General features: G+C 35.0%; 3 protein-coding genes across 4 annotated transcripts in view; 2 read left to right on the top strand and 1 right to left on the bottom strand.

The window, feature by feature from the left end:
* KANSL1L (KAT8 regulatory NSL complex subunit 1 like) overlaps positions 1–22,675 on the top strand; it is a 579,301-nt gene that overhangs the window by 258,725 nt on the left and 297,901 nt on the right. The window lies entirely within an intron of this gene.
* Positions 1–22,675, bottom strand: part of CPS1 (carbamoyl-phosphate synthase 1) — a 308,550-nt gene that overhangs the window by 280,209 nt on the left and 5,666 nt on the right. For both annotated transcript variants that reach the window (XM_084998960.1, XM_084998953.1), the window contains exon 2: positions 15,263–15,340. The gene's annotated coding sequence lies outside the window, so the exon portion shown is untranslated. The remainder of the gene's footprint in view (positions 1–15,262; positions 15,341–22,675) is intronic.
* On the top strand, positions 8,231–21,465 carry MYL1 (myosin light chain 1; the record flags this gene model as incomplete). The annotated part of the gene is given in 7 exon segments (NM_214374.2): positions 8,231–8,303; positions 9,031–9,055; positions 14,303–14,446; positions 17,263–17,436; positions 17,887–17,964; positions 20,531–20,573; positions 21,149–21,465. Coding segments are annotated over 6 exon segments (453 nt in total). The 3' UTR covers positions 20,560–20,573; positions 21,149–21,465.

Below are 22,675 nucleotides of genomic sequence, written 5' to 3'. Positions count from 1 at the left end.
GAACCAGAGCTGCAGCTGCCAGCCCACCACAGCCACAGCAATATAGGATCGGGGCCACGTCTGTGACCTACACCATAGCTCACAGCAATGCCAGATCTTTAACCCACTGAGCAGGGCCAGGGATTGAACCCACATCCTCATGGGTACTAGTCAGGTTCATTACTGCTGAGCCACAAAGGGAACTCCACCTTTATCAATTTCTTAAATGTGCTTTCCAACTGATTTCCTGTTTTATTAGTTATTTGTTCAGAACATTTCTTTGGTTCTGACATAAAACCATTTATATTTTCTGAGGGAATGTTTACCTGATGTCCTATTCCTCATGAATTTTCTATCAGTATCCTTTCCAAAAATACAAATACTACTGATAACTGAAGCTTAAAGCACATACTACTGATATCTAAACCTTAGAACTGTCCCACGCAGTTCTAAGCACTCTTTGCTTCCAGAGAGCTGTACTTCCAGCAACAATGTCCAGACTGAAGGGATTGCAAGTTTAGGAATTAAAACTCACCACAAGTCTAGTTACAAGTACAAACACAAGAATTAACCTCTGTTGCGCAAGATTGCAACCAAGTGAAATAACCAAAGTAAATAAGTAATGAGATGACCATGTGCTTAGATTTTGAATGATCTTCAAGGTATAAGTGAATTTTTTGCATGATGCATGTCTTAGCTAATATGTTGGGATTGCTATGAGGTGATGGGACTTTGAATCATGTCTGTCATCATGCTGCTTAATTTTTAATTCTCATTGTGTTCACCACTCAATCAGGTCATCCCTGACCAGATACTGCGGGCGACATTACAAAAAGTGGTAAAGGTACAGAATGCATTGACAGAAATTCATCAAATAATAAATCTCACCATAACAACTGGCCATATGCTTGGGAAGATTTAAACTTTCAATATAATGGAAAGGTGGAAATATAGCATTCCCAATAATTACATCTATTTACTGATGAGCATTCAGTGGAGGCAAGTATTATGTATTCATTGCAACACTTGACTTGCTCTGGTCTGGGTATAGGACTGTTTGTGTTAATCTATAAATTCTTTTTTTTTTTTTCCTCATCCCTAACAAGGCTAATATAAACCCAGTGCCACTTAGATTGTTGGGAAAATAAAAGGAGGTCATGGACCATGAAAGGCTTTGAAAATTATAAAGTTATTTGTAATATAATAAATATTTACTGTGAATATACTCAGTGGATTTTTGAGCATCTTACTTAATCCTCAAAAAGTTACACTAAGGTTGTTTTTAGCCTCGTTTTGCAAGAAAAGAAACTGAACCTAAATGAAGTTCCATGTTCGGCCCATGATAAATAACAAGTATGTTATAGAGCTAGGATTTAACCTAACAGGCCAAATCTAGAGTCAACTGTGTTAACCATATCCTAAACTACCTCCCGTTTATAAAGGGTAAGTTGTTATTTCTAAGACTGTGAAAAGGAGACTTTTTTGCTTATAAGGATGTGAGGTTAACAGTGATCCGTAGAAGAGATTCTTATATTGTCCTGCACAGCCCTGGTGTAGCCAGAAGAGGGGGTGAAGGCACACATCAGAACAAGTCTATCAAGATGCCTGACTTGGCAGTTCATTACTGTTCATTCTCCTCGTCTTTCCCCTGTCTTAGCACCTTTTGCTGACAAGTTGGATATTCTCACTTACAGATGGAAGGTGAGATGTTAGGGACTTAGAAAGACCCTCTACTTCCTTTGCTCCAACTCCCTGTAAAAAGTTGTAAAGACACATAGATACTAAAAATGCAGTTATGGGAGTAGATTGATAGCTGCTGGTGGGGGGGGTAGGGTGGGGATGGGAGAGAAGAGTGAAGGTGATCAGAGGGTACAAATTTGCAGTTAATAAATTCTGGGGATCTAAAATATAGCATAGTGACTATAGTTAATAGTACCATATTGTATGCTTGAAAGTTGCTAAGAGAGTAAATTTTTAAAGTTCTCACCACACACACAAAAAGACTACTATATAAGATAATGGATATGTTAACCAACTAATCTTATTGTGGTAATCATTTCAGATATCATAATTATCATGTTAAATCATCATGCTATATACCTTAAACTAACATAATGTTATATGTCAATTATATCTCAATAAAGCTGGGGGAAAAACTACACTAAAATATTTTTTAAATATAGTTAAATACACTGAAACTGAATTTTAAAATAATTTTTTGTTTAATCAAATATACGTATATATTAAACTGATCTCCAAATTTTGCCATGAGGCTAATATTCTAAGAATGATATGGATTTTTTTTTTTTTTTCATCTCTTTCTAGATCCACACCTGCGGCATATGGATGTTCCCAGGCTAGGGGTCGAATTGGAGCTGTAGATGCCAGCCTATGCCAGAGCCACAAAAATGCGGGATCCGAGCAGCGGCTGCAACCTACACCACAGCTCACGCCAGATCCTTAACCAACTGAGTAAGGCCAGGGACCGAACCCACAACCTCATGGTTCCCAGTCAGATTCGTTAACCACTGAGCCACGACGGGAACTCCTGGATTTCTATTTTGTTTACAAATAAATACTCTGACTTAAATTGGAAATCAACAACCATATACTGATATTCTTTGGAATAATACATAGAAATATAAAGTCATATGTATAATGATTAAGTCTTTAGTTTGAGGGTGAAAAAACTAGGAAAAAAGATACATAGTCAATTCTTAATAGAAGGAGTAAGTGAGGACATTTATAAGTTGTGTTTAAGTTTTCCTTATATAATTTTATTAAGAGTTTGCTTCTTTTACTCTGACCTTTTATAATACAGATTAATTTTTAATACAACTAAAGTGTTACCCAATTAGCAATATTCATCCATTTGTGGCATGGCTATAACCTCAAAAGCAAACCAAAAATTATTTGACACTAGGTGTCAGGATCAAGTTTCCACTTTTAAATATCGATGCTGTAAAAGAAGAGAACAGGTGGAATGGAGTGGGAAAATACCAAAGGGCACTCTGTAACTCTGTTTAATATTATATTTTGAATAATATATAACTGGGTAATGTCTTTGCAAAGTAAAAGTCAGTTTGGAAAGAGATGGGTATGTTCACCAATTAATTGTGAGTAGTTCTTTTAATCTTAAAGATAATGAAATCTTTCCAAGACAAGGAGACCACAAAGTGACAGTGCCAAATTTAGCCTCTCGACATTTAGTGCTGCAAATGAACCCCCTGGCAAGTTGTCTTTAGAAGCCTTTCCATAATTACACAGCATTAAGCACCATCTGACTCATGGAAATTGTGGAAAGGATTATATTTAGTCTGCTGATACTACACTTTCTTCTGCTTCTCCTCATACTGGAATACATTTTGTATAAAAATAAGATCTTCTATAGTTTGTTTCTGCATCAACTTCCACAGTTTTTTTTTTTCTCCCCACAAATCAGAATCTGGAAGGCAAAAATCATAATATCCAAGTAGCAATGGCTTTAAGTACATTGGTTAAAATATAAATTATATGAATGATCCTGGTTATAAATTAATAATAGTGAGTTGAAGCCAGAGCAGAAAATTTTTCCTAATGATAAAACCACATCATATTTGAATTTATCTTCTTCCTTCCACTGTGGCAAGTGAGATTCTTTATACCTAGTAAGTGCTCAATGATATACCATCTCCTGATATATGAGATAAAAAACTCACTTGAACACAGTATTGCGCAATTTTATTTTGCTTACCTTTTTATCTAAACTACTTCAAAATAACATCATTTATCAAATTTTTAGGTAATTTGCCCTTTTCCATTAAAAAAAAAGTGTGTTGCTATAGATACTACTGACAAAAGGATGGAAAACTCACAACATTATAGAACCATAAGCAACCACAGAAATCATGCAGCATAATAGTTAATATTTGAGGAAGCTATTTAATCAAAAGACACATGATTTGTTACAGGAAAGCCTTCTGAATACCTCAATCCCCACCTACTTCTCTTTCCAAGATGTCAAAAGACCTGAAATCCCTAAAATGGTAATGCCATTATTCATATATTCCTGTTGTCACAAAAGGAATTCTATTCCAGGTAAGTAGGAAAAAGCAGATAAAAAAGAGGAAGGAAGGAACAAAAACACAACCTGGACTTAATCAAATTACATACAAACAAATGCACAAAGTAGAACAGGAGCAACTCTCAAGGAATCTTAAGTTTGTTTATCATCTATCAACAGTGACAGCTGATAAGAAATCCAAAGTATTGACTAAGGTCACATTTTAAAATTTTTATTAAAATTCACTTAAACCTCTCTGTTAATTCTTGTAGGTCTGAATTGTATTATTTTAATAATTCAGCCTTTGTTCTGATATGACTAAATTCAGTTGACTGGTCAAGACATCCTAAGAACAGAATTACAAATTTCCTCTTCTGATCAACTTACCCAATATAGCCATCTACTTCTCTCTTACATTAGACAAACCAGGCTGGTACTGTATTCTCATTGTTCTTAATTTCTCTTTTAGATTAGATTAGAGTCAGCAGCCTTAAATATAGCCTTTCTTGAAATAAAAAAATGCAATAAAAATATCTATTTCCTTTAAATTAAGTGAATTGTTCTGAAACACAAAACTCTCAAAGAGTTTCAAAATAGTGCTTCTGCCTGCCTTTTACAAGGATTCCTCATAACTCTGAGATTAGAGTGAAAATTATTAAATTTTTGTTAGGATTTGCATACATCCAGGTCTTTGTTCTCCCTGACAGGCATTACATCAAAGAACAGGAAGCAATGTTTTCTTGATTGAAAACTGGCCCTGGTTAGATTAATGCCTTTACCTGGCCTCACTGGTGACTAGCCCCATTTTACCTAGCAGTGGTGATGAAGTTCTTTAAAGATCATAGTCTACGTTCCTTACCAGGGCATTAGCCCTCAGTATTCGACATTCTCCCAGATCATCTTGAATTATAGCTCTTCTTGTTATGCTAAAGCTTAACATACATAAATTCCAAAGCCTGTTCAATTAAATGCATTTTAATATTTTTTCCTATAAATATATTCCTTCTATATATCAGAAACTTTATCTTGCCTTTAATCAGCTAACCAAATCTCATGATTACTATCAAAAATATTTCTCAAAATGAGAAACAATCTGAAAACACTGTAATAAAAATATTTTTAAATATTAGTACCTGTTGACTACCACGTACTGAAATCCAATACCAAATGGTATAGGAATAGCAAAAATGTGAGATGTAGTTATTTTACCAGCAGTCTAAGATAAGTATGTAGGCTAAGATGGAAGAACCCATTTACAAAAAAAAACAAAAAACAAAAAAAACAAAATTGAGGGCTGGCAAATTAGAAGTCCTGATCATAGCACTTATATAAAATCTACGAAAGGGTTCTGGAAATATAAAAGGATGTACGTCAAGAATTCAGAGCGAGCATGCCTACAATGTGCGTTCTAGGTGCTGGAGATGTACCATCAAAAGAGAATGTGTGCCTCCCCACTTCCCGCCCCAGAATGCAAGCTCTTTGAAGAACTGATAAGGTCTCTTACCTCAGGGAATATAACATTCTAGAAGAGGAGCCTTGTTTGAAAGAGGAACTTACTATACATATGCTCTAATGATCTTAATGAAAATTCTGCTGAGCATCCTAACTATAGGCAAGACATTTTATCGAGTTACGGAAGATAAAATCTAGGGGGTAGAGATGTTGGCTCGCACCCGGATTCACATCATGGACCAAGGGAAATGGTCCCAGTAACATCCTGTGCTTCCCAGAAGGTGGCAATCAGGAAGATTAAACGTCTTTCAGCGGAGAAAGGAGCTAGGCAAGTAGAAAATTTTCTTTCCAGAGGAGATTTTTATCAGGGATTTGAAGGATAGTTAAATTCTAAGAAGCATTCCAGATAGAAGAGACTTAAATCTAATTTTCAAAACAAACTAAATGATGACATAGCAAACTGAGTTGAAAAATCAGCTGACATTTTGTATTCATATCATGCCATTTGTTCAAAGGGCTGATTACTTCATCATTATAACACCCAGAAAGAAATACAAGAGAAAGCTATTGCCATTTGTAAAGGTGTAAAATGTACCAGAGAATAAATAGCATCCCCCATTTATTCTATGAGCACAGTATCTTGGTCTTCTAACTTTTAAACTGTAGTTTATTCTCTAGACCAGGCTTGATCATGGCCTTATCTACAAATGTCAATAGCTTGATTAAAGGTTTACTTTCTCAATAAGCATAAAAAAACTAAACTTCCACTCTATGTGATTAAAAATGTAGAGAAAAACTGGCATGAAATAGTTTGACAACTGCCTCAATTCTATTTTAATAATAATAAAGCTTTAACATCCAAGTGGTTATGAATAACATATTTATAATAAAAATAAAACTATTAAAATGACTTTCCAGTTTACTCAACAGATTTTACACAAACTGACTGTATTTTATATTTATTCAAGGACACATATTTCTACCTGAAAAAAAAAATGAAAATGAGCATTGTACAGGGCATATGATAGGCATTATGTAGGGCAACTTTGATGAGTTTTTGGTATTACCTACAGTTATTTACTAAAGATACATGCCAGTACTCAATATTAATCATAGGGCAATTCAAACTTATTGACACAATACATAAATAAAAATAAAAGACTAAAAAGAACACAAAGAAACATAGTCTGCTCTAATGGCTCTAATATATCAAAAATCATGAAACTCCAATTACACAATTATCAAGGTGACAAATTTCCACCTTTATTTCTCACTTTCATTTCCCCCTAATGATTCAAAGGGTTCAAATTTTTTCTCTTAACTTCCATTTCCCAACAGCCTCTCAAAATGGCAATCTGTTCATGAAGATATGTCTACCTGGGCTCTAATATTTTTAAATTATATTTTTAATCCCCATTTTGGGACTCAGACTCTATGAAATTTTTTTTGTTACTTGTAAACTTTGGATGAAAAATTATACTCATTTAAATGTTGATTTTTTTTCCAAATGGCTTGAGGGAAAGCTTCAAAATACAAAACTGTCTATCAGAAGGAGACTACACTTTTTGTGACCATTCCCTTAAAAGCAGTTGCTGAAACAGTGCATAAATTTGAATTTGTCTCCAACATTCTTTATGCTTTGAACTCCTTTAAACATGTAGAAAACTGATAAACAAGTCTGAACTTTAGTGGACATCTTAAACTGATCTTTTCCCAGTGCCATTCTAAGAAGGGAATTGCCCTCTATTATCAGGTAAGCTGCCATGAAAATTTACTACCAGCCAATCCCTCAGATACCTTTAAAATTCTAAAGTACAACTTTGCATTTCACATCCTCTGCTTTGGATTCTTTTAGTTCTCAGTCTGGAGATGAAGCCATAAAAATGTTTGACATGGCAGAGAGGAAATCAGGTCATTCTAGTAAGAACATAAGCAACATTTTTAAATTTTAAAAGAATATATGTATAGAATGAAAGTAAAAGAACACAAAAATGATCTATCAGCTCTCCTTCCTAGAACTTCATAAATTCAAAAAATATGACTAGTTAGCCACCATAAAGATAATGGAAGGAAAGCAAATACTCACCCCTAACATAAAAAACAAACTAAAGGAGATTGGTGAAAATGGAGATTAAAACCATTCCTAGCTTAAACTCTATACTCCTGAGAATACAACTTGCAAAATAATGGTCCTTAATTGGAGATTTCACAAACTGACCAGATTTTCACTGGAGTGGACCCTAAGAAACATACAGAATATGCATGGCCCTTTTAAGTCCTCTGAACTTTACCACAAGGGACAGAGCTTCAGAAGGCATTCCTTCTGTAAATGTTGCCATTTGAAATCCTAAACCAGTCCTACACAAAAAGTCTCATTACTACCAAAATTGCTAACTTGAAGTTTGCCAAGTCCATAATTAACCAAGAGAAGAGGTCAGCTCAAGTCTTTAGAGAAATTCTAAGCTCCTTTGCCACTGAACACATAAGGAGCTTCTTAAAGGAAGACAGTCCAAGAGAACTTCTCAGGGATAAAGACCATAAAAGTACTGATAGGCATTGGTCTCACTATGGCTGTCCACTCCTAGGTTCTGATTTCCTAAAAATAGACCTCAGGGTACAGATCCCTCTTTCCCTTTGCCCTAAGAAAGCTAAAGAACTCTCCAAGGGGTGTGGCTACCTCTCTCTGAAATCTGATGCTAGTTATGAAGTCAGAGCTTCTCCAGAAATAAAAGGGAGCCTCAGCAAGGGAGGCCCCCCACTCAGGGATTGGATCAGCCCTCAACTCACTCTTCAGCTTCGCCGCTGTTTGCAGCCCAGCAGTTTCATCATGGTGGGTCCTATGAGAAAAACTGTAACTTACAGAAAGATACAGATAGTGGGTAGGAATAAAACTGAGGAGAGAACATATTCAGTATGAATCTGTAGAATCTATTCTGGGGCTTTGCTGAGGTGGGTTAAGAATAGAAGAAATTAATTCAAGCTATTACTTCAACTAGAAAAATACATCTTATTCCCAAAAGCATATTTTATGCTTCACCAACTTTGCTATATCACATAAGGTTTATTATATCTAAATTTAGGGGAAAAAAAACCTTCAACTATAGCAAAATAGTATACCTTAGAAAACAATCCAATGGTGCCAATAACTAAAATTAAGTAAACTACTTCCAATGCATTGGGTAAAAATGTACTGGTTAAAAAGAAGAAAGATTTAAAATGATCTTTTTAATGCAGTCTATATGAACTTCTTAGTAAGTATATCTTTATTAGATATATCTTAAATACACCATAGATTATTATATTTTTCCAGAAAGAATCTGATTTAGCATTTGTTAAATCATTGACTCGTGTATTAAGATGCAGAGAGATGTTCCCTAACTATCTTGTGCAGTAGCTTTTTATTTTTCCTAGACTCAAAAATGTCCTAAGGCAACTCTTATTCTATGACACCTACATGGCTTCCTAAACATCTTGAAGCAAAAAGCACTCTCTTCTGTCAATGCATTTGAAAGAGTACTAGTTGTTTCTTTCTTTCTTCCTCTCTCTCGCCACTGCAGTCCTTCAGTGCTGACCAGATTGCTGGTAAGTGAATCAAGCTTCTCTATTACAGATGTAGGCAGAGAACTGCTTAGTTTCTGAAATATCACTCATCTCCAAGGCATGTTACTGTGTGGCTCAACCTATTAGTATCCAAGCTATGCCTGAATTCTGAAAAGTAAGCATACTTTTTGAGCTTACTTTGAAGATTACTCAGGGAATGAGCTTGGATACATTTAAAAACCAGGACATTTTTGTTTGGTTAAAATATTCTTTGTGGTTAATTTCTTTCTAACAGATCGAGTTCTCTAAGGAACAGCAGGATGGTAAGTTTAAACGACATAGTTTTTAAATGTGCACACTTATAAAGATGGCATGTGAGAAAACCAACTCCTCTGAGATGAGATTAGCTCTTTCTAATTATCCCCACTGGTGTTGCCACTCTAAATATAAATGCTCTCAATCACTCTAAATATAAAGTCTCTCAATGTGAACTTTTTGCTTATAATCAGTAACGAAAAATTTAAGCAAGCAAAAGCTAAATACCACAAAAGAATTCCTTATACTCACTGATTTCTTAATAAAACCAATTTGATACAGTAAGTAATACTACCCGCTATATAACCCCCAAAATGATGTGGACTTAGGATGGTTAATTTGTCAACGAAATCCCTAAAGAGAGATTGGACATGTCTAAATTGTTCAGTGTAGAAAACAAAATTGATTACAAAACTGCTTAATTACCAAATCCACATATCAATGGGCACCACAGTAAGTTGAGAAAAATAGCGGATGAAGGGGATATAGAATAAAAGTGCATTCAGAGACAAAGAGAAGGGAAATAATTTATAAAAAAGAAAAAACTATTGAAGGAAGCTTAGACATCTCCTGGTCCAGTTTTAGAGATGCAGGACAGGCTCCCAGAAAAGTACTGAAACTGGCTTAAAGCTCCCAACAATTAATGTTAGGATCAAAATCTAGTATTAGTTTGAATTAATTAGAAATTTCTATCATACAAACAGTTTCTAACTAGAAGACTTCAAACTTTGGAGATTCAAGAGAATCTGAATAGTTTCCCTAAGACTTCCACTTTTTCTTCTTCAGGTCTTTGGTCCCAAGAGATCTTGTGCCCTATCAATCTTGCTTTTTCACTAGAAAGCTTAGGGCAGAATGTTTATGGAGTGCAAGTGTCACATATTTAAATAAACTGAGACAAAAATACATCTAAGAAGGGAGAAGAGAAAATTTTAATTATATAATATTGTGTAAGTTTTAATATTGGTCATAATAAGTATGTATATATTATATGTTATAATATATAATATGTAAATAATTGTAATAATACTCATAAATGTATGATTATAGTTATACCTCATTTCTCTACCTAAAGGATTCAACATTTTCAGTCTTTTTCAGCGTCCAAAATATCTCATGTTTGGATATTAGTTAAGGAAAAAAGGATATTTGCTATTGTAAAGACATATATTTCTACAGTATGGTTAATGCCTTCATGTAGAGAGAGTAGAAGCTTTGATAACTTAGAATTCAAGATCATCTGAAATTATACTACAAAAGACTATGTTTTCTTATTGAAAACAGTTGATGATTCTACTATAATTGTTTTATGTTTAATGTATTTTTTATTTATTATAATTTTTATTGAAGTATAGCTGATTTATATTATGTATGTTTCAGGGGCGATTCAGTTATACATATATATGTATAGATATTCAGTTACACATATATATACACACATATGTGTATATATACACACACACATACATACATACACTTCAGATTCTCTTCCCGTATAGGTTATTACAAAATAATGAGTATAGTTCTCTATGCTCTACAGTAGGGCCTTGCTGGTTATTTTAACTAGTGATGCTGCAATTATACTGCATTCCAGTCCTCTAAAATATCTAATTTACTGTGTCATTATGACTTCCAAACTATGGCAGAATCAAGCAATAGAAGACTCAAAAACCCTTTCAGAGACAGAAGGGCTTGCAGTGGAACATTTGGATTATTACTGTATGTGAAATAGGTTTTAGATGTAGAGGTTCAGTAAATGTTGGTGTGGGAGACGTTTTCTCCTGTGCCAGGAAAGCAAATCTAAGCATTTTAAATTAAAAGGAAATCTTATATTTTCAGCAATAAAGACTTACTTTGCTCCCGTGTTCAATGATTAGAGTTTTTCTCTTGGCTTCTCTATTTGAATATATCACGAGTTTGGAGTAAAGAAAAAAAAAAACTGGAAAATTAAAGTGTTCTAAAGGTCTAAGTTCTGTGCTGTCCAGTAGAGTTACCACTAGTGACATGTGGCTATTTAAATTTAACCTTTAATTAAGCAAAAATAAATATGTTTAAAAGTCTATTTTCTCAGTTGCACTAGTCATATTTTAGTGCTCAAGAACCACAGGTGGCTAGTAGCTACTACTCTTTTAGAAAGCCCAGATATAGAACATTTCAATCATCATAAAAAATTCTAGGAAGAGTTCCCGTCCTGACTCAGCAGTGACAAACCCGACTAGTATCCCTGAGGACGTGGGTTCAATCCCTGGCCTCGATCAGTGGGTTAAGGATCTGGCGTTGCCATGAGCTGTGGTATAGGATGCAGATGTGGCTTGGATCCAGTGTTGCTGTGGCTGTGTCTGTGGCTGGCAGCTGAAGCTCCAATTAGACCCCTAGCCTGGGAACTTCCATATGCCACAGGTGTGGCCCTAAAAAGACCAAAAAAAAAAAAAAAAAAAAAAGTTCTAGAATGGTGTTCTAGACTAGGGACTGGCAAATTTTTTCATAGAGGGCTAAGCAGTAAATATGTGAGGTTTTGCTGATACTACAGACTCCATAAAAACAACTCAATTCTATTATTTAGGTATGAAAACAGCCACAGACAACACATAAATGAATGGGTATGGATATATTCCAATCAAACTCTATTTACAAAAACAGGTGGCCAGCCCCTAGGCAGTCATCAGTTAACTCATGTTCTATATTCTTCAAAAGAATACAAAGCCTGGAGCTCCCGTCATGGCGCAGTGGTTAATGAATCTGACTAGGAACCATGGGGTTGCAGGTTCAATCCCTGCTCTTGCTCAGTGGGTTGAGGATCCAGCATTGCCATGAGCTGTGGTGTAGGTTGCAGACGCAGCTCGGATCCCACATTGCTGTGGCTCTGGCGTAGGCTGGGGGCTACAGCTCCGATTAGACCCCCAGCCTGGGAACCTCCACATGCCGCGACAGCGGCTCAAGAGATGGCAAAAAGACAAAAAAAAAAAAGAATACAAAGCCTTAAAAATCTGAAGTGGGAAGAGCCATATCTTTCTGGCCTTTAAACCAACAAGAGAGTTAATGTCAAAGAGATTCTATTACAGTCCATAAAATCCTATTTCTATATTAGCATCTGACCAGGGTAATAGTGAGCCCTCTGAGCAATCTGCATGAAAGACTTAAACAAGTAACAAGAATAGTTCAGTTTTACATGCCCCTTAGAAAGATAAAAAATATTTGACTAATGACCCCACAGTGCCTGCAGCATGTGTTTTAAATTAGGGAAAGGATCTGTAATGTCAATTTGTGTAGAATTTGAGGGAGAAATTTTAGCAGAGAATGGTAACATGATCTATATTTGATTGTGAATTTAATGTCTGATGCAATCTTAGATGGGGGATGGAGGGATAATAAAATAGGGTACTTTGCTGAATAATCTTTCTAAATAACATCTCTTGATTTGAGCCCACTAATGACCTGAAAAGAATATTTTCACCTCTACCAGTTCATTCACAAATGTGTTTATGAGTGATGTTGGTATTAACTCCAACAAGTTGCCATCAGTACCTTGAGGTTCTCCAGAAAATGTGATGTAGCTAAGCTTTGAAACTTCAGTAAAAATGTCTTTACGTGTCCCTAAATCTATAGTAGCACCTTTTTCTGTCTTTTTGGTGTACACTTCTTAATTCTTTGTCAATGTAATTCTAAAAGGCAAAACCAATTCTATCAAAGGGGAATGAAAAAATGTAGGGCAAGTAAGCAATAGAGTGATTATGATAAAAACAGACACTTTTAAAATATATACTTACAAACACAAATACAAGTAGAACTAGGGAAATCTGAATAAAATAAATGGAGTCTATTAATGTGAATGTTCTGGTTACAATAGTATATTATAATTTTGCAAAATGTTATCACTGGGGGAAATTAGAGTATTTAAGAAATCTTTTGTATTTTTTCTTGAAATTTCATGTGATTATAGTTATTTCCATAAAATTTTAATTCTACAGCTAATAAAGCATCATATTATCATATGTATTATCTGAAGAAATAGTAAAGTTTAAAGAGATTATCAGGGCAATAGATCCAAATAGTTTTCCTTCTGAATCAGTCATAAATGAATCTATTAGAATCATACATTGAAATGGTTAAATGACACCATAGAATTTAGAGGTTTGTCTCATCTTTCTAAACTTTTTCCTGACCTGAAAAATGAAGTTATTCTTGAAGAAAATTAGTTAAGAGGAGAGTCTAGGAAATTTGTACCTCAAGAGCAGACTTTTCTATGTAACTTGAAAAGTTTGGGTTAACCTCCATGTCCCTAAATCTATAGTAGCTCCCCACATATGAAAAGTTGTTGTGGTTTTTTTTGTCTTTTGTCCTTTTAGGGCCACACCAGAGGCATATGGAGGTCCCCAGGCTAGGGGTCTAATTGGAGCTGTTGCCACTGGCCTACGCCAGAGCCACAGAAATGCCAGATCCAAGCCACATCTGCAACCTACACCACAGCTCAGGGCAATGCCAGATCCTTAACCCATTGAGCGAGGCCAGGGATCAAACCCACAACCTCATGGTTCCTAGTCAGATTCGTTTCCACTGTGCCATGACGGGAACTCCTTGTTTTCTGAAAATTGTATTAACTTCATTAATTATATGAGGGATTTTATGAGGAATTCTTAAGATATCTCAAGCCCTCAGAATTTCATAACCTAGTCCTGTTTCCAAGGCAAATGAAGGAAATATGAACAAATATGACTAGGAGCTTAAATTTCCATTTCTGATGAATAATTACATGTGACTTGAAATTGGAAATGCTACTTTAAAATTGTCCCAAAAAGAAATGTCAAAGGGGGTGGTCAATTAAGCTTGGAAAAGGGAGAGTCCAATAATAACATCTTAAGTGACTGGAAAAAATTGTAAAATAGAGAGTTTGAACTGGATCCTTGTTGAAATTTGGGTTAATTTATAAGTCTGGGGTAGAAAAAAACAAATTATCCTAATGCTTCTTGCTTCTTGCAGAATTCAAGGAGGCATTTCTCCTCTTTGACAGAACAGGCGAATGCAAGATCACCCTAAGCCAGGTTGGTGATGTCCTTCGGGCTCTGGGCACAAATCCCACCAATGCAGAGGTCAAGAAGGTTCTGGGAAACCCCAGCAATGAAGGTAACCACATCCACATGTTTTTCCAAGAAGTTGGGGGGGGGGGTGTGAGAGAGAGAGAGAGAAATGTATTGAAAAAAAGTTCCACAGAATAGAATTTAATTTAATTTACTCCTGAGGGTAAGTGTGCTCCTGGCTATCTAGAGTCTCATTTTTTTTCCTCATAAACTAAGTTACCCTTTCTTTGAAATTTATAAGCATAATAAAATTTCACATTAATGAAAGGAAATAATATCTAATGCTAACATCATCATCATCATCATGCTATCTAAATACACCTAGCTTCTGTGACCATCGAAAAGGAAACTCAGCTGTCTTAAGAACAGACTGATGACATCCTAATAAAAGTATTTTCTATTTTCACAGAATTACAAAAAGACTTTAAAAAATCTAAGCCAAAACCTGCATTCAGTCCCCTAAGGTAAATCCAAAGGCAAAAATCAGTGAGATACATAAATGGCAAAATTGCAGAAGTCGTTGCTGGATATAGTAATCCAGCCATTAGTCTGGAACAAAGAAATTTTTTTTTTCCCACTGTACAGCAAGGGGGTCAGGTTATCCTTACATGTATACATTACAATTACAGTTTTTCCCCCAAGAAATTTTTTCTAATCCCATGGTTCATAGCATAGTATAAGAGTCTGTTGGAAAACACCACACTGAGCAAAAAAGAAGAGACAAAACTCAAATATTTTCAAGGAGATATTTTGGTTTTTTATCTTTACAATAAAGCAAAACATGGAGAAGGCAAATAATCTCTTTCCAGAAAAGACTATTTTCCTTTGTTACAAAAGAAAAAAAAATTTCAAGAAAACCTACCTCTAAATCAGTCTGCTGGAATTCTCAAACTCCATCTTCTTTAGAGGAAAATGCCCAGGTAAATCATGCAAAAAGTATCTGAGAACATAAGATAAAGAGTGTAATAAGCCAAAGTTTTCTTTTTCTTTTCTTTTCTTTTCTTTTTTTTTTTTTTTGTCTCCAAGGCATATGAAGTTTCCCAGGCTGGAGTGGAATCGGAGTTGTAGCTACTGGCCTACATTATGGTCACAGCAACAAGGGATCCAAGCCATGTCTGCAGCCTACACCACAGCTCACAACACCACCAGATCCTTAACCCACTGAGTGAAGCCAGGGATCAAACCCACATCGTTAAATAGTTGGGTTCATCAACTGCTGAGCCACGACAAGAACTCCACAAAATTTATTTTTAAATACCACTTTCTAACTTATCAAACATCCATCTTTAATTGAATTATTAGGTAAATGTTCATGTGTTCAGCATTCAAATTTAATCTTCTTAATATTTCTCAGAGTACTATATTTCTACACCAAGACAGATTAGTAAAAGGGAATTTTGATTTTAGGGGTATAAAACTTTATCCATTTGTATACATCTAATAGTCTGTTTTATACTTTTGCTGTGAATGCTGTTTACCTTATTAGAAGATACTAAAGAAATTCTTATTATCTCCAGACCTCTAAAACTGCAAGTCAAGAGATCAAAAATATTTAACACACATACCCTCCTCATAGGCTTCTTTTTTTAATTATTTAAAATTTAAAGACATTGAGGAGTTCCCTCCGTGGCTCAGTGGTTGAGGAATCTGACTAGGAACCATGAGGTTGCAGGTTCGATCCCTGGCCTTGCTCAGTGGGTTAACGATCCAGCATTGCTGTGAGCTGTGGTGTAGGTCGAAGACGCAGCTCAGATCTGGCGTTGCTGTGGCTCTGGTGTAGGCCAGCCGCTACAGCTCCAATTAGACCCCTAGCCTGGGAACCTCCATATGCCGCAGGAGCAGCCCTAGAAAAGGCAAAAAGACCAAAAAATAAAATAAAATAAAGTAAATAAATAAATAAAATTTAAAGACATTGAAGGTTCTTCAACAGCTCAGACAAAGGTGGAATATATATTAAAGTTCAGTTTTTGCTATATTCATATGCTAATAGGTTTATCAGTATATTTTTATATTGCTTCCCTAATATAATAAATATTAAATTGAAAATACTAATAACATAATAGCTAATACTGATTAAGCACTCAGTTTGTCCCACATATTGTAATAAACTTTGCATGTGTCAGAAGTTACCATCATGGTTCAGCAATAACAAACCTGACCAGGATCCACGAGGACACAGTTCCATCCCTGGCCTCTCTGAGTGGGTTAAGGATCTGTGTTGCCCTGAGCTGTGGTGGAGGTCACAGATATAGCTCAGATACCTTGTTGCTGTGGCTGTGGTGTAGGCTGACAGCTGCAGTTCTGATTAGACCCCTAGCCTGGGAAATTCTATATGCTGTGGGTGTAGCCCCAAAAAGACCAAAAAGAAAAAGAAAAGAAACTTTGCATGTATTATCTCATTTAATGTTCACACTAACATTATGGAGTATCTCTCTCTCTTTTTTTTTTTTTTTTCCCTTTGGGTGTGCCCACAGCATGTGGAAGTTCCCAGGCCAGGGACTGAATGTGTGCAATAGAGCAACAAGGCCACTGAAGTAACAATGCCAGATCCTTAACCCATTGCACCACAAGGGAACTCAAGAGATATCTCTTTTGACTGATGAAAAAGCTGAGGCACAAAGAAGTTAAGAAACTTGCCCATGATCACATACTATGGTGGATTGGAGATGAAAGTTCCAGCACTAGGACTCCAGAGCTCACGCTATTATCTGTTACAAAACTTTTGTCACCAGCAATTTACCAACTGAAATTTAAGCTCTATGAAGATTTTTCAGATGATCTAGAATGAACTTTCAAGCTTAATTTTGACTGAGATGGAATTTTATGAGAACTAATAACTATCTAAATTGCAATTTCTTCCAGAGATGAATGCCAAGAAAATTGAGTTTGAACAATTCCTGCCTATGCTGCAAGCTATTTCCAACAACAAGGACCAGGGAAGCTATGAAGACTTTGTTGAGGGTCTGCGTGTCTTTGACAAGGAAGGCAATGGTACAGTCATGGGTGCTGAACTTCGTCATGTTCTAGCTACACTAGGTGAGGAAAATTTATTTCAGTGGACTTAATAGGACAGAATATATAGGAAAGAGCATGACTTAGGAAAATCGTGTTATAACCAAAATAAGTAGGGGGCAAATTACAAAGTGAAAAGAACGGTTAGAAGTTAATGACCATTTCAATTAGTCTCAATGCCAATAAGTTTATTTTGGAGAAATGGTAACTTAAATTACTGATAATGAATAAGTAATGTAAAGCATTGTAGATCTTATAGAATAGAGTTTAGATGATCAAGTATAGTGTATATTTAATTCATTTATTCAAAAACAATTTATTGACAACTTTCCTGCTGGAGGAAAAAGAAGGGCTTGGTTTCTATCCATCAATAGCTTAGTTATAGTCCTCAGGAGCCCAAAACTGATCACTCACAGAGGAATTTTGAAAATATTCTCTGGCTTTGCTTTTGAACAAAGAGTTTTGTTTCATCAGGTGAAAAGATGAAAGAGGAAGAAGTGGAAGCCCTGATGGCAGGTCAAGAAGACTCCAATGGCTGCATCAACTATGAAGGTATAATCTCACATAACCGCTCTGAACTGATTAGGTTGATGGTGGATTTCTTTTGAGCTTAAAACAACTTCTTTTTCTCTAGTCCCTTATTGGGTATACACATGTTACTTATTATTAATCAATTACACAATAACTTGAAAAAAGTATCTTGTAAGGATCTGACTATGTACATAAGATTTATTCCAGTGTGTTTTAACATTTCTAGGCATTCTTATACAAGTTAAAACTGCATTTTCCCTTTTATTTTTTCTTGTTAGATCTTCACAACATCTCTGTAAAACAGACAAGTTTGTGTCAGAATAAATTCTAGTATTAACTAATAATATTCTGTAATACTACAGTTGGATAAATCTCAAAATCCTTCATGGCAAGCAAATATAAAAATGAGGAAACTGAGGGCCAGAGATGTTTAGTTACTTAGTGAAGACCACATCATTAATGGCAGGGCTGGTGCTAAAATTTAGTTCTCCTTGTCTAGTGTTCTAGCTTAAATGAAATTTATCTCATAGTGGCCAGTTACCTATTTCCTGCCACCAATTTACAGCAACTTCACCCAGAGGGTCTAAAAAGCAATGTACCACACAAAATAAAGATGTAAGATAAAGTTGCATGATATAACCCATAAATTTAAAATTTTGCAATAAAATTGAAAAAACTTATCCATCCCTGCAAAAGACTAATCTAACCATATTTGATGTAAATATGGATTTATGAAGTCTAACAACTTGGAAAAAAATAAGAGAAAATCAGAAAGGTGAAGAAAAGAGAGAAAGGAAGTGGAAGGGAGAGAAGAAAAGAGGACAAGAAAGGACAGGAGAAAAGGCAAACAATGAAACAAGTATATGTTCCCTGACAATCTTGGTTAAACTTTACTTTTTTCCTATAAACAATGTTTAACATTCAGTTACTGCCATAAATGCATTACATAAAAGAAGAATCATTCCATAAATATTGTTTGGGCAAGGGGACAGTTAGTTAGAAAATAAAGCAAATCTGGGGAGTTCCTGTTGTGGTGCAGTGGAAACGAATCTGACTAGTATTCATGAGGATGTAGGTTCAATCCTTGGCTTTGTTCAGTGGGTTGAGATCTGGTGTTGCCATGAGCTGTGATGTAGCTCACAGACTCGGCTTGGATCCTGCATTGCTGTGGCTGTGGTGTAGGCAGGCAGCTGTAGTTCCAATTTGACCCCTAGCCTGGGAACTTCCAAATGCTGCAGGTGCTGCCCTTAAAAGGAAAAAAAAAAAAAAAGCAAATCTGGATCTCCTACTAGGACAAATTTTACAAGTCAAACATTTAAATGTAAAAGCTGGAGCTCCCACTGTGGTGCAGTGAGTTGAGGATCTAGCATTGCCACAGCTATGGTATAGGTCTCAGCTTCAGCTCAGATTCTATCCCTGACCCAGGAACTTCCATACACCACAGGTGCAGCCAAAAATAAATAAATAAATAAAATAAAAGTAAGGTAAAAGCTAAAACATAAAAGCCATGGAGAAATTATTTATAATTTTTGGAGTGGGAAAAACTTTCTAACACTAATACAGAAACCAGAAGGCATTACAAATTTTGATAGCTTCAACCATATATCTTGTTTCATCTAAACAGCAAACGCCAGCAGAAGCAAAGTCAAAAGACAAACAGCAAATTAGGGGGAAAATTTTTCAATAAATATCAGAAAGAGTACATTTCCCTAATTAAAAAAAAAATTTACAAATTAATAAAAAGACCACAACCAAATAGAAAAGATAACAAATATGTGAATAGAAAATTCATAGAAATGGAAATAAAAATGTATATGAATATAATAAGCTACACTTTACTAATAATAAAAGCAATGCAGATTAACATTACACTTAGATATACTAGTTGTGCCAATCTAAGTTTGACCAAACTTTGAGTTGAGGAGAATGTGTTGAAACAAATGATCTCATGCATTCCTATTAGGATGTAGGTCATTAAAATCTGTACCTGGTGATGTGGTACTATTATTTCTAGCAAAACTATTTCAAGGGATAATAGTCTTCAGACATGAACTCAAGTGAAACAAGTGATATGCGGTTATTCATTACTGTGTTGAGCAACTTATTGGCGGTCAATGTAGGATGTATCAAACAGATTTTAGTACGTCGCCACAGCCCTAAAAAAGAACAAGGATAACGTTGTTTACAGTTATGGTAAAATCTCCAAGATACTGAGAAAAGCAAGTGCAAAAGAGTTTGTAGAGGATGCCATCATTTGTGTAAAAGATTTTTAAAAACATATATTTACATATTCTTATACATGCATAGTAGCTCCATCGACTTATCTATAAAGAGAGGAATTAGATAGCTGGGAGACAGTGGTAAGGAACATTTTTTTGTTATAAATTCTTTCATACTTTTAAAAATTTAACCATACGAATATAACACTTAAAAAGCTAAATCTACAAAATCAGAGGAAAGTATTAACAATAGAGGGCTATATGAAGCTTAAAAAATAAACTCTAGAATTATAGCTAAGAATAACTGAGTTAACTTATAACCACTCTTTTATCACTCTTTTCTAACTCTGTCTATATTATTCCTGCAGCCTTTGTCAAGCACATCATGTCTATCTAAATAGAGCTCTCAAGGTATCTATCTGTTCCTCTTATTAATATATAAGGCCTTCTTGATATTATATTTTTTAATGTAACAACTTCATTTATATGCTGTAGATATAATTAGTATTGATTCTTAATGAAGAGTTATTAAACAGAACACATCAACTTCTTTGAGAGGGATTATTTAGACGTAGAGCATTATTTTCCTTTTTTTAATTTTTAAAATTTTTTTCAGTTAGAAATAGAGCATTTTAGTATGAATACAAGCAAAAACTTCTGAGGTTTTTGCTTCCATGTATTAAACTCTATCTTTGTCTCTACTGTAATCATGTAGTGGAGAGTCAACAAACCAGAGACTAGTTAATTAATTTAGTTGGAACATAACAATAGTGAAAGCATTAGTCTTAATTCTTTGAATAACTGAAGTAGTTTTCAACAATTACTTATGTTCTTAAGCACTTGCAACCAGGTTCTTTCAGCAAGGAAATGAAGTGATGGTTCATTTTGTGCTTTTTCTTCTTTTGCACTTCCCATTATGTCCATCCCCATTTTCTTTCTGAAAATATGTAATCAACATCTAATTCTTTTTCCCTTTTCCTTTGCAGATCAAGCACTGCGTTAAGAAGACTGACTGGAACCTTATTTTAATAATACCCATGACTAACTGTCCAAATCTGTTTACCACCATTCAGGAAAACAAAACAACTTGGACCATTCTGGACTAAGGGACTCCCTGAGTTTTTATACACTGTTTCCCTCTGAATTATATTCATACCACACAAACCAAGTGTCTGCTGCTCTAGACAAGAAGGATAAAATACTGACAATCTCAAATCCAAGCACCACTCTTTATTTTCTACAGTGGGTCAAAAAAATCCTTAAAATAATAAATCAATAAATAATTTTGGTCAGTCTGTACAGTTCAAATTGCATTGTGTTTTTATCTTCTTGTTTAGAGAAACTATTTACAAAAATCTCAATTCTTTTGTTAATGTACAGAATAATGATGAATTATAACATTTTAAAAGAATAAATAATTACAGCATACACAATAACAAACTGAAAAATAACAATAGTTATATATCATGGAAAAAACAAAATAGAAAAACAAGGAAATTTAGATAGGATCAAAGACATTTTAATATAAGCTATCCAGGCAATTTAAGATGAAAGCAGGTTTCTTCAGTTTTGTGTAAATCATTGTATACATAACTTGATCTCTTTCACTTCTAGTGACAATCCGGCCTAGCAAAAAATTCTAATAAGCCCTTGATCTGTCTCACTGAATGTCTTCACGGATAAAATTTAAAGTGACTTTTCAGCTGTTACTTTAAAAAAGCCTCTCTGGGGATGAGACTCTTACTCAAGAACTCAAGAGCCTGTCTATTAATATTCTCTCTCCTGCTACAATCCCCTCTACCTTGCATGTCCATGTCCCCAGATCTTGGTTCAATCTTTTAGTACATGCTCTAAATGGTAACACTAATTGATAGACAAATTCATAGTATAAACTTCACCTCATATCATACTGCTATCATGTTGACACTTTTTCTTTAGAATAGAAGCATAATAGTTGGATATTTAGAAGAGATGAAACGATAGTTTTCCCACTCTCTAAAAAGATATCTTTAATATATGGGATTAAAAAATCTCTGAAAAATACCAGCCTGCCTATACATTTTTGTGCACTGACATCAGGCACTTCAGGTCATCATGCTCCTATTTTAGCAAAGGTCACTCAGATTTCAGTAGCCAACAGCTTCAACTTTGATCCAAGTTCCTGTAGCCAAGATGATGTTGGGACATTACCATCTTTCTTTTAAGGAAAATTCCCTATGGCCTCAAGATATTTAAGGCCAAATTTGCCTAAGATCAGAAATTGGAAATTTCACACAGCACTGTCCAATAGAACCTTCAGTGAAAATGGCAATCTCTATCTACATTCCCCTGTGTGGTAATCACCAACTACATTTAGCGACTGACCACTTAAAAAAATGTGGCTGGTGTGACTGCAGAGTTGAATTTTCAATTGTGTCTCATTTTAATTAATATAAATAGCTACTTGTGTCTCATGAATACCATACTGGACAGAGCAGCTCTCAAAAAATATTTATATTTGCTTGTTACATCAA

Source organism: Sus scrofa, chromosome 15, assembly GCF_054392235.1.
Source record: "Sus scrofa isolate SSC_HxYL_T2T_F1_AM1 chromosome 15, Sscrofa_HxYL_maternal_Yorkshire_Landrace_v2.0, whole genome shotgun sequence".
NCBI classification, from domain to species: Eukaryota; Metazoa; Chordata; class Mammalia; order Artiodactyla; family Suidae; genus Sus; species Sus scrofa.
This window is presented reverse-complemented; position numbering and strand designations above follow the sequence as displayed.